Here is a 12,065-nt window from a genome sequence, read left to right on the forward strand (position 1 = left end):
GAGATTGGTTACTTATCTATGCGCAGTGGGGACGCTGTACGGAGTACTATAAATCTCCAATATTTTCTTCCCGTCCATAGTGACGTAGTCTGTCGCAAATGAAATAACTATTAACCGTTTTGTCTTGGCTAACCCGGGCTTCTCACCGGCTGCCCGAGAGGCCTGAGTCAACGTGAAGGATCCGATAGAGAATCGGCCCGGTGTACATATAATATACCCGACACCTTATGTAGAAACATAAATCCCGGCCACTAATGCGCACTGTCCACCTAATCGAATAACCCCCCCCCCTCCCTCATTCCTATAGAATCTCTGATACATTCAAGAGATTCAAAAGGAAGTGAGCTACCATGATGCCATCCAGCGACTTTCGATACACTTCGTTGACTTCTAGGTACCCAGCCGTACCCACCTGTGCGGTATACCTACTTGATAAGGGCATTATTTTGATTATTAACTATCTTCCACAAATCAGATATATGGCTGCCTCAAGAAGGATGGGGCTTCTTTTATTCAGGTTATCAACCTTTTGGATTGGGATAATCCTAGATATATCTAATCCGCCTTTTTAATTGGACAGAATATACATGACTGCTTTTTAAACCCCAGGATTTCCATTAGATATATGACATTTGATGGATAACTTGATCATGTCTCCCCCAATTATGTTGTGTTATTGGAGGAGTGGGGAATATACCGATGACTTGGAACAGTTGGGTCAGAGACAGAATAAGGAATAAATTTTCTCATTCTCACGGTTGTGTGGGGTAGTGGTTATCCCTTCGGATTTTGAAGTCATATTTGTTAATCAGTTAACTAATAACTGAATATATAAAAGTGTTTATCTTCCGACAACCCCGGTTCGAATCCGGGCACGACCTCTTCTTTTTAGCCTATATCTCACATGTTAATATTAATAGATTTTTTCGTTATCTTGTTAATCCAGGCGGATCAGCAGTATAGTAATAAAGCACTTTGCGCGGGATCACCTATTAGTAATGACTTTGCTACGGTCCCGGTTAGATTTGAGGGGCAACTGGCAACTGGTGGACTCTTATCTACGTACCTTATCAGCAATATCATGAGGAATTTCCTCCTAACTCACGTCACCTGCATTCTAAGAATTATATTGACAGTTTGTGTTGAAGCCTCTTAGTAAATCACCCTTACCTCTTCTTGCGACATATCGCAGGACCTACATACAGGACACACTAGCTGTGTAGTCCTTCCTGATCTCCACGAATTGGTGGCAAAAGATGAATGTCTCGAGGCTCCACCTCTATTCCCTCCCAAATGAGGTATGAAAGGGGCTGACATCGTCTTCCTTTCCAGCTTTTAAGGCTAAGTCTTGCCGCAATGGCATTTAGGTGTTCGTACAGATTCTATCTCCCTTTCCAACCAACTCCCTTCTTCCCTTGACCACCGTGTCACATCGCTTTCACGCTTTGATATTGCGGATCCTACACTACCGACTTCTAGTCTCTGCATCTCTGAACGAATATAAGCTTATTCTCGAATGTTTCCATCCAAGCTCAAAGTTGATCGAGCCTCACGTATTTTGTAAATACCTCGGTACCGATGGCCTGAGTAACCGGCATGAAGGAAAGGGCTCATTGTACGAGAATGTTGATACGGCACAGCAGCTGGGAAAGCTCGGCTCTCTTTATTCTAAATTCCGCCCTGAAGTGACAGTAGAGGAGAGGTCGAGTGGGGCCAGGCTTGTCCCGTCATCAGGTAGGTCATTTAGATATCCCACAGAAAATGAACCGTGCAGAACAATGTTGATTGTTTTCAAAGATGATGGGGAGCAACCCGATGATTTAGTTGTGAAACGTCCTATCTACTTAGAGGAGTTTGAGGATTTCTCTCAGCTATGCGTGGTTGTGAATATCGTAAAAGTGATGCCGGGGAGCAATCTTCTTCTGAGTGCAGTGACGGTCGAAGACGGTGTAATTAGGTTGTTCAGAGACTGGTTGAGGAAGCAAGCGAAATATTCGGTTCAATCGTTAAATTCCTCTCCAACAATGGGGGGATCCGCTGATGTCGACTCGTCTTCGGGCGGCGAGGCCCCCTATCATATGCTTTGGATGGGTCAGAGCAAGAATGTTGGGCTGAAAGTACGAGTCAAAGCAAGAGGATTTCTCAACAGGCATCTTCCTGTCCTTATCCATCGCGATGAGGAACAAACTACTAGCTATGAATTGGCGATCGAAGGTACGTCTATCTGCATTCGCCAAAACTGCCTCAGATCTAAACATTCTTGTTCTAGAGTTATACATAAGAACTACTCGGCTTCTTATCACAATGGAGAAATCGTTGGAACAACAGAATTACCCTAGGGCTGTGATCTTTACTCGGAGTCTTGGATAGATTGTAACCAGTCTCAGGGCTTTTTGTCATGAGTGTATATTGCTTTAGATCCTATGTAATATATATACATAGCACTTGGTTTTCTAAATTTAATAGCAAGTGTCAGTTTAATGTATAGGGACTTTCACCCGAGGGCCCTAGGCCTCACCATTTGCATTCACTGCCAAGGAGGCAATTGGGACCTCATCATGAGTGAGTTTCTGGCAGCCGACCTAAGTCATGTATGAACATACATCTAGACAACACTTATATACTACGATCCTTTTAAACAAGGTGCAAATACCAAGCAAATCCGAGCTGTGTTCCCTTTGCAATAGACTCCGCACTTCTTGGGATCTCTTATCACCGTTTGAAATGATAAAGCTATGACATGGCCACTATGTAAGCAAACCCCGGATTCAAATAATTTGACTATTTACAAGGGCATATCTGGCTCACGATAGCCCAGATAACGATACCAAGGCAACGACATGCAATAATCCGGGTCCACATCGGATACTACCTTGAAGATTATGATTATTGCCTGACAAGCCATTCGGCATCTTCTTCCGGGGGCGATTTTATTTTCTTCTCGCCTATTCTATAAATTTGGAAATCCACCGCTCGGATCCGCTTTGTCGGCACGGAAAACCGACCCATTTGTAATCCACACACTGCTATCAAAGGCAGTATGGAGTATGGAGTATGGAGTTGACCAAAGGTAAAGAATTATCCCTGAAAGAACAAGGAAACGTATGCAAATACTGATCCTATGTGTCTTCCATGCATATGTTCAAAAGTTCAAGATATTCGGGTTACAAGAGTATTCAGTTTATAAATGTCTGATAAAGCTCGTTACTAGACTCCACTTGGCCAAGCAAGCTTGTCGCCAATAGTGCGTCGGGCTGAAGTCTGTGGCGGTCGCTAATCATTCGTTGCCTTTTTTTGCACTTCGAGAATTGAAAGAGAAACATTCTCTTGGCTAATGGCTCAAGTATGAAAAGCTAACGGGTGATTTATGCTAGTCTTCTCGAATGTTTAGATATTTGCATATTTGAACATTAAAGGGCGAAATGGATCAATGTCCCTGTTAGTAATGAAACCCACTATTTCACGAATATTAGGAATATGATTCGTTGTTGATATGTAAGTCTATATATTTTGTATCCTAGTATCTAACCGAGGCATTTCTCGGTTTACTAGGAAGGATTTTTCTTTTCTATTTCTAAACACCTTTTTATGCCTTAATGGTTTGGGATTAGCTATTGTGCATTGTTACCATATTTTTTTTTCTCTTTCTTAGATATTTGCATCGCCCATGACGTCGAGATCTCATGATCTACGCCTCTCAACCAAATTTTTAGGAATCTGCGAAGCACAACGCAGTTGACAGTGATACTACTGTCTCGTAAAGTTTCCTACAGAATAAACATCAGGTGGGTCCATGATAAAGATGTCGATCCCATAACACATGTATGTCTTATAGAGCAGTCTGACAGCCATATCTAGTATCAGAACAACGGGCATGACCGGTTTGGCCGGGGGCAGCGAGGCGCCTCAACCCTCCAAGATACCTTACTGGCGTTTAGTCCTTGATCAAAAGGTTGTTACGCCCGAGGTGGTCAATTATCCCTACATAGGGTCAGGGACCGAAGATGACCCTTATGCTGTCACTTGGATTCCTAATGACCCGCGCAACCCGATGAACTTTAGCGAGGTTAGAAAATGGTCCTATACAGTCTTGGTATCTTTTGTCACTCTCACAGTTGCATTGGTTTCCTCTGCATATTCCGGAGGAATGGGCCAAATTGTAAAAGACTTTAACTGCGAAGAGGAAATTGCTATTCTCGGTATCTCCCTCTTTGTCTTGGGTTTCGCCTTTGGGCCATTGATATGGGCCCCAATGAGTGAGACATTCGGCCGTCGGCATATCTTTACTGGCACATTCTTCCTCCTGACTGCTTTCAATGCGGGGGCTGCTGGCTCTCAGAATATCCAAACCCTCGTGATTCTCCGTTTTCTGGCTGGTTTCTTCGGGTCATCGCCTTTTGGAAATGCAGGAGGTACTATTGCGGATATGTTTCCGGCTGCTAAGCGCGGTATTGCGATAAGTCTCTTTGCTGCTGCACCACTCTGCGGCCCTACCTTTGGTCCAGTAATAGGAGGTTTCCTTGGTTCTGCTGCGGGCTGGCGCTGGGTGGAAGGTTTCCTCGCGGCACTGGCAGGTGTTATCTGGCTGTCCATGTGTGTATTACTACCAGAAACGTATGCTCCAGTCCTTCTGCGGCGTCGAGCCGAAAAACTTTCTGAATTGAGTGGCCATATCTACCGCAGCAAATTGGATATCGAACGAGGCAAGGCAACATTGACAAAGACATTGACTACAGCTCTCTCACGCCCCTGGCTTCTGCTTTTCAAAGAACCCATTGTGCTTTTGTTCTGTATCTATATGGCTATCATATACGGAACGCTGTACATGTTGTTTGCAGCCTATCCGATTGTCTTCCAGCAAGTCCGCGGCTGGAGTGAGGGTATTGGAGGCTTAGCGTTCATGGGCATTCTAGTAGGGATGATCATTGCAGTCGCTTGCACCTTTCCTGATAATTTCCGGTATGCTAAATTGTGTGAGCAAACCACGGGTCGCCTTGCACCTGAGGTTCGCTTACCTCCAAGCATTGTTGGAGGCATCGCCTTGCCAATTGGCCTTTTCTGGTTCGCATGGACCAATTCTCCAACCATCCACTGGATGGTGCCGGTCGCTGCAGGCGTGCCGTTTGGATTTGGACTGGTCTTAGTTTTCCTCAGTGTCTTCAACTATCTGATCGACGCCTATACGATCTATTCGGCATCGGTGCTGGCAGCTAATTCAGCTCTTCGGTCTCTCTTCGGTTTCGCATTCCCTCTGTTCACCACTTATATGTATCGCAACCTGGGGATTCATTGGGCATCTTCAATTCCGGCTTTCTTGTCGGTTGCCTGTGTGCCATTCCCCATCCTATTTTATCTGTATGGAGCCCAGATCCGTAAGCGTTGCGTGTTCGCTGCTGAGGCCGAAGCATTCATGCAACGTCTCGCAGCCAAGCAGAATGAACCTCCGCATGAAGAACCAGCTCAAGAGAAAGTGACTTCAGCTGAGAAAGCCGAGTCTATCTCTATGAGTAGTGACAGTGACGATTCCGATAGAAGTTGCACAGTGCCGTCCCAAGTCGCACTGGATCGACAAAGGTCTCGGGTATCCAGAAAGTCCGGACGGTCTCTCGGTCGCACAGCGACACAATATGAAGAAAATCCTTACGATATTGATCGTATCAATACCCGTAATTCTGCTATTAGTGGCCGAGGACGAAAGGACTAGGTGAAACAGCAAGGATCGCCTTTTGGAGGTTTCAGATGCCCCTTAATTGAACCAGTGTATCGCTTGATTCTTCCAGGCACCAGACCAACAATATCTCACGGTATATTCGCCGAATAATCCTGCGAAATACTACCCGACACCTTTCGTGGCGCTGAGATATGGTCATGCACGTCAGGTTAAACCTATGATTGGTGACAGGATACGGGCGGGGAGGTGGAACAGGTAGTACTACTCCTAACCTGCCCTACATAGGGGGGACCACACAAGACATTCTCCTCTAGTAGCAGAAGACACCGCAAGTACGAACGTTGATGGAGTTAATAGATAAAACTAGATATAACGTTAATAATTTCACTCAATATAGAGGGATCTTCACCCCTTGCCCTTGGCAATAATCGTGAATACAGTAGTGAAATGACTTACTATAGGGCCAGCAAGACGTTTATATCTAGTCTTAGAAACCATTGACTGGCTTACTTACACAACAGGTTAACAGGCCGTTCTTATATTGAGAAATCTCTTTATGTTTTACTTATCTCCCTCTCAATTTACAACACTGATATCCATCCCTCTTGCGTCTTTCTTGTCCTCGTACCGATTTTATTTCTCACGTATTTTATTGTATGTAACATTTCTTCAACTGTCTGCATCACGAATCTTTTTATTTCTTGCCCATAGTACAGACTATAGCGGAATGCGATGACTCGATCAACTATTCTCTTCCTCACCTTTAGCGAGCTGGGCCAGGCAACTCTCCCCTTAGCTGTTGCCCATGAGTTTATTATTCGCTCTTCTTACGACGTCCACATCGGTTCCTTCGCTCAGTTGGAGCCCGCGGTCTCCCATCTCAATGCTCGTGCTGCGACCCTGGCACCAGCGACAAACACTGCGACTTTCCATCCGATCACCGGAACACCCATGGTACAGACCCTTTCAGCGCTCAATATGGCCACAGAATCATTCCGCACACATGACATCGGATTCCAAGGAGCCCTGAGAGCCTTCAAGAACATCTTCCCCAGCTTAACAGCTCCGTGGGATGGCCCTCAGTATTTGGAAATTTACCAAGACTGTGTTACCCTCATCCAGGCAGTCCAACCGGCCATTGTCGTGCTTGATCCGATCTTTTTGCAGGCAGTGGAAGCGTGTCGCATGCTGGGGCAGCGTTATGTTGCATTGAGTCCAAACACATTCAAGGAACTGTTGGTTCAGCCACGGTTGGCGGGTCTGTGGAAGTATCCAGTGTGAGAGATCCATTCTATCTTCCCCATATACTCACTCTATAGGCCTTGCCTAACGATTTAGCATATGTTCCGGCTATCCTTATCCTTTACCGTGGTATCTGATCCTTCCGAATGCTTATCTTGCTCTCCAGATGTTCTCGGTCACATCGAATAATCCACGGGCCAGAGAACTTCAGGCATACCGCAATGTTCATGGGCTGCCGGGTCCAACACCCTCACAGGCTCTTCACCAGTTCAATGAGACAGATAAGACTATAGCCCTCCTTCCAGCCAGACGGGAGATCGAATTTCCTTGCTATTTTCCCGATAACTTCACCCTGTGCGGACCAATTCTGCGCCCCTGTGCCCCGATTGCTAAAGAAGATCCAGAACTAGCGTCCTGGCTCGAACGACGGCCAACAGTCTTGGTAAACCTGGGGTCGCATGTAATGTATATGGTCGATGATTTGAGAGAGCTCATGGACGGGTTCCGCATACTCCTAGATAAGAGGCCGGACATACAAATTTTATGGAAGATCAAGCGAAGCGGCGGAACAGTCGCTGAGGAGACTATTTTACCCGACAATCTTCGTACCGCCATCGCAGAGGGCCGAGTGCGCGTCGAGCCGTGGTTGGAGGCGGAACCTATCTGCATTCTCCTGAGTGGCCATGTACAATGTATGGTCCATCATGGGGGATCCAATTCTTTTCACGAAGCCATACAGTCAGTTTATACAGCTTTCAACTCTTGAAAGTTGAATGGTCTTCTAACGGCTTAATTTGTTTTAGGGCTGGCGTGCCGCAAGTCATACTTCCCCTCTGGTTTGACACCTACGATTTCGCCTGGCGCGCAGAATGGCTAGGAATTGGGGTTTGGGGAAGTCGCAAAACTGCGCCAGCCGTCAATGGACCTGAACTGGGACGGGCATTGATTCGAGTGCTGGTCAGTGCCCATAGCGCGGCGATGAAGGATAGGGCCAAGAATATTGCATCTCAATTGGGACCAAAAGAAGGACGGGTCATTGCATACGAGAAGATCGTTTCTTTGCTCGCGGAGCCGTTGTAACAGAAAAATGCACCGGTGAATAATTGAGCGTAAGCATCATGAATCATGATAGGGTCGGTCGACTCATTTTGTTGTCTTTATCGGCGAAAGCTTGGGGTCAATTGGACAACGGAATTGTCGCGTTCGGTGGAAGCTTTGATGATTGGTGATATGTTACTCAGTACAGAGCTCGCTTCAAGAGCGGACATATCGCATTTCTTTGAAAATAACTCCATCCTGAGTCAGCATTCTCAACTTATTTGGACAAATATCGAAGATTAACTCCGAGTCCCACTCCGATTAAGTTTTTAGGAAGGGAATGTAATATCATATCGAGCCCCGAATAGAGTTGATCGGGTCCCTGCAAACCCGACCCGATCCCGACCCGTACCCGCCCCGAGTCCAGCTCCGGGTTGGGCTCCGAAATGCCCCGCATGACGCATTTCTATTGTTATACCTATCACTCTATAAATAATTATCTCCCTAAACATCCCAATTGACATTTCTACAACCCTTACTTCCTCCTTGAGAACACGGTAGGAATCCCATCTCAACACAATGTCTTCAGAAAGAGTAGCATGGCTTGGCCTGGGTAACATCGGCCGGGTAAGCAAACCCGAATCTATATATCCATATCTCTCCCCAAACACTAACATCTTCCGACCTAGGGTATGAGCCGCAACATCGCCCTGAAAGGCCCCCAATCCTCCCCTATAACCCTCTACAACCGCACAACATCCAAAGCCACCGCATTCGCAGATTCAATTGGCTCCAACAAGGCCACCGTTGCAACCACCATCCCTGAAGCCGTGCATCAAGCCACGATCGCCTTCATCTGCGTCGGTGATGACCAAGCCCTCGACCAAATCATCAACACCATCACCGCCAATCCATCTCTTGACCTAACCTCCAAGATCGTCGTCGACTGCTCCACCGTCCACCCAGACACCTCCCGCCGCGCCCACGCCACCCTCCTCGAACGCGGCGCAACCTTCGTCGCATGCCCCGTCTTTGGCGCCCCCAACATGGCCGACGCAGGCCAAATGATCGTCGTCCCCGCCGGACAGCAAGAGGCGATTGACCGCCTCAAACCCTTCTTTGAGGGCGTCACGGCAAAAGCTATTCTCCCCTTGCCCGGCGACGATGTCGGCCGTGCCTCCCAGCTCAAGATCTTGGGTAACATCTTCATCCTTAACACCGTTGAGACCCTCGCGGAGGGTCTCGTACTCGCGGAGAAATGCGGTCTCGGCGCCGACAATTACCAAAAGTGGATCCATACGTGGCTTCCTGGACCGTTTGCGAAATACACGGATCGGATGGTTGAGGGCGACTACTATAAGCGTGATGAGCCGTTATTTGCAGTTGATCTGGCTAGGAAAGATCTGGGACATGCTAGTAGCATTGCTCAGGGGGCGGGGGTGCGGTTGAGGAGTGTGGAGGTTACTGATGCATATTTGCAGGAGGTGAAGAAGGAGAAGGGTGTGAAGGGGGATATTGCAGGTGTATATGGGGCGATTCGCAAGGAGTCTGGGTTAGACTATGAGAATTAGAGTGCATGTGCTTGTATAGTTAATTGATTCACGAATCCCGGTTTAACCTAGTATTGAATGCCATGGGTTCTTGTTCCAGCGCCTTACGGTATATGTATGATCACTATAGGCCTTCAGCCCTGGTAAGAATGAATACGGTACGAAGTACGGATCAATCAGTTGCAAAAAATGGTAGTCAAGGGAGAAATCCGGGATTGGGTTGGATTTCTTTTCTGTCCATATCCCCACCTATAGCTATCCAAACCGATATTATTAGACGACACCAATTAGGGTAACTAGTCATAAAGGGAAGTTCGCGTTCGTATCATGAATCCATTTATCACCGGTATGGGTATAATAGCCCTAATTGCTGACCCACCTAATTAATGATCTGCAACAACTACCACGGTCAGACCGAACTTCTAGAATGCCGGCAGTGGACAAAATCATTCCTGTGGGCGTCTTCGGGAGTCACTAGCACTTCGTGACTCAAACATAATAGCATTCTATTCGACGGTTCATTCATAAAAATGTCAATATTCTCAACAACTTGAATAGTACGATACGGTAATTCACCGACAGAAAAGGATACATCTTTGCATTGCAAGAGATTCGCATGAGATACCAGTGGGAAGCTAAGGTCCAAACTGTGCAGCGGAATCCCTTTCTATAGGAATACTTAATCTATAGATATGTTTGTAGTAAACTATGTAGGATTTTTCGATATCCTTTAAAGGTTATCGACATCCACGAAGAGAGACCCCATTAATTTAAAACTCGTATGACACACATACACGCCGAAGCACATTTTTGAATAGGGGAGACTACTCGGAGGAGCAACAACATTCGAAGCATAGCAGACCAGCACAACTAAAAAGGTCAGTTCATGAAGCCCTAGTGATACGGCCTCAGGGGAGATCATACACTCCACAGCAGACACTACCGCCACCGCCGCCTCGTAAACTAACTTCCGTATTTTCGTGTACGTTCTGATGCAGATGTTAGCTTTGTGGGATAATTTCCATTGCGCGTTGAACGAGGGACGCTTATCCATACCGATTGTTCCATCCCAGCGCGGTCAGTAGGGACTTGGGGAGAAGCTGGTTGCTGCATGGTCAGGGTTTGCGGATCCCAGATCGGCTTATGGGCTTTAGGAGCAGAAGTCTCTTTGGATGACTTGAAGAGCCAATTGAATAACAGCATCCTGAAGCGCCGTATATGTCAATATGTGTACTGGAAGGTGTACTAGAAGAAGGTTTGGGGTAACTTTGAAGATTAAAGCTGTAGTAACAATGAAGAAGGGTAGGGAGAGACTGAACGATCAAATAGGACTCTGGCTATGCTATTGTAGGTCTTAAATACTTCTGGAAAGTGGATCAGGGGCATAGTTTGTGTCAAAACTAGTGTCCTCGTACTCTTGGACACTTTTTTTCAAATCATAAGGTTAGTTGAATAGACACTCTACTGCTTTAGGAAAGGCTATCTTTTGGCAATATATTTCAAAAACTATAGCCAAAAAGTTACAGGAAAACTATTAGGCTAATATTGTGTTATAAGTACTCGATTTAGTCTACCGTACATTTTGATAGGCCCTGTTGAGCCGTTTTCATAAGGCCACCCTCAAGACCATGAGATAAATTTTTGGTCTAACGTTTAGTTAAGCCCTCCTTCCAATCCCGAATCCCTTTAACTGCGGCGCTTGTAAAAAGTTCATAACTTTGCTGTCGTGCGAGGGTAGAAAAAAGCCGCATGCCACCACTTTCCCAGTGTCGAAATGAGTCCTACGATCAATAGCTACGCAGCATAGCTATCGCAAAACTCCTGTTAAAATCTATTATAAGTTGTGATAGTTAAAAGAGACGCAATATTACAGTAGTTCTCCTTAAGGACTGTTAACTAATGCAGGAACTACGTACTTACACCATCATACTTAGTGTAATTATAGCTTAGCGATATCAAAATGCCATGGCTTTCCCTCAAGATCCATACATACGCACAAGAATAGTCCTATTTAGAAATTTTTGGGTTTATTAAAAAACAATAATAAAATAGAACTATTGTTTTCAGTCAAATAGTAATATGGCATATCTAGAATTTTTATTATATTGATTCATCGTTGAGTATATATGTATCATAGGGAACTAGAAAAAATTCCAAATAAAACATAAAATCTAGAGTATTTGGATTCCCATTGAGCTGGAAAGCCCGTTGGGCCTTACTGGCCAAGCTAGGGGCCAGCGCTGAGACGGAGATACTCTCCAAGAAGTCTATGTATTTTATAGTTGACTTCTTGCGCAAAGTGTAGTCAGCTTAGCGGACATTTATTGCTCTGAGTGATTGAAAGAAAGAAACCTAATAGCCCCACACCCGCAAGGTCGGGTTCTAGTTAAGCGTGGAAATTTCTACCCCTAGAATTGATGCCGAGAAATTTAATAAGTACTTTGCCTCCAACCAAATGTCCAATAACGGGAAGAACGATGTGTACTGTGCCCTCTGATGCTCGGTGTTCTCCACTACCTCTATAAACGTGGATCCGGAGGGAAAGGATACAGAAGCTACAGCAT

The 12,065-nt window shown here is 45.8% G+C and overlaps 4 protein-coding genes and 1 non-coding gene across 5 annotated transcripts; 4 read left to right on the forward strand and 1 right to left on the reverse strand.

Moving 5' to 3' along the window:
• The first annotated feature begins 756 nt into the window (after positions 1 to 756).
• On the forward strand, positions 757 to 881 carry BDW43DRAFT_t73. The gene has a single exon. It is a non-coding gene; the product is annotated as a tRNA-Gln (tRNA).
• Positions 882 to 1,088: 207 nt separating this feature from the next.
• BDW43DRAFT_30930 (F-box protein) lies at positions 1,089 to 2,478 on the forward strand. The gene is made up of 4 exons (XM_032046677.1): positions 1,089 to 1,298; positions 1,368 to 1,734; positions 1,798 to 2,214; positions 2,270 to 2,478. The coding sequence occupies exons 1-4, from the start codon at positions 1,257 to 1,259 to the stop codon at positions 2,368 to 2,370; spliced, it is 927 nt and encodes a 308-aa protein (XP_031902185.1). The 5' UTR covers positions 1,089 to 1,256; the 3' UTR covers positions 2,371 to 2,478.
• Positions 2,479 to 3,560: 1,082 nt separating this feature from the next.
• Positions 3,561 to 7,590, forward strand: BDW43DRAFT_318281 (MFS transporter; the record flags this gene model as incomplete). The annotated part of the gene is made up of 2 exons (XM_032048682.1): positions 3,561 to 5,654; positions 7,439 to 7,590. The coding sequence occupies exons 1-2, from the start codon at positions 3,875 to 3,877 to the stop codon at positions 7,588 to 7,590; spliced, it is 1,932 nt and encodes a 643-aa protein (XP_031902186.1). The 5' UTR covers positions 3,561 to 3,874.
• An 883-nt stretch (positions 7,591 to 8,473) lies between these two features.
• BDW43DRAFT_269882 (NAD(P)-dependent oxidoreductase) lies at positions 8,474 to 10,003 on the forward strand. The gene is made up of 2 exons (XM_032041289.1): positions 8,474 to 8,578; positions 8,641 to 10,003. The coding sequence occupies exons 1-2, from the start codon at positions 8,531 to 8,533 to the stop codon at positions 9,520 to 9,522; spliced, it is 930 nt and encodes a 309-aa protein (XP_031902187.1). The 5' UTR covers positions 8,474 to 8,530; the 3' UTR covers positions 9,523 to 10,003.
• A 406-nt stretch (positions 10,004 to 10,409) lies between these two features.
• Positions 10,410 to 10,704, reverse strand: BDW43DRAFT_309222 (uncharacterized protein; the record flags this gene model as incomplete). The annotated part of the gene is made up of 2 exons (XM_032046668.1): positions 10,410 to 10,490; positions 10,558 to 10,704. The coding sequence occupies 2 exons, from the start codon at positions 10,702 to 10,704 to the stop codon at positions 10,410 to 10,412; spliced, it is 228 nt and encodes a 75-aa protein (XP_031902188.1).
• Positions 10,705 to 12,065: the final 1,361 nt, after the last annotated feature.

This window comes from Aspergillus alliaceus, assembly GCF_009176365.1.
Source record: "Aspergillus alliaceus strain CBS 536.65 unplaced genomic scaffold BDW43scaffold_12, whole genome shotgun sequence".
Lineage (NCBI taxonomy): Eukaryota > Fungi > Ascomycota > Eurotiomycetes > Eurotiales > Aspergillaceae > Aspergillus > Aspergillus alliaceus.

Excerpts from the sequence above, each read along its gene's own strand:
- BDW43DRAFT_30930 (XM_032046677.1), top strand. The coding sequence starts at position 1,257 with ATGAATGTCTCGAGGCTCCACCTCTATTCCCTCCCAAATGAG. Across the intron at positions 1,299-1,367 it reads TCTATTCCCTCCCAAATGAG|GTGTTCGTACAGATTCTATC; the intron begins GTATGAAAGGGG and ends AATGGCATTTAG. Across the intron at positions 1,735-1,797 it reads CAGGCTTGTCCCGTCATCAG|ATGATGGGGAGCAACCCGAT; the intron begins GTAGGTCATTTA and ends TTGTTTTCAAAG.
- BDW43DRAFT_269882 (XM_032041289.1), top strand. The coding sequence starts at position 8,531 with ATGTCTTCAGAAAGAGTAGCATGGCTTGGCCTGGGTAACATCGGCCGG. Across the intron at positions 8,579-8,640 it reads GCCTGGGTAACATCGGCCGG|GGTATGAGCCGCAACATCGC; the intron begins GTAAGCAAACCC and ends CTTCCGACCTAG.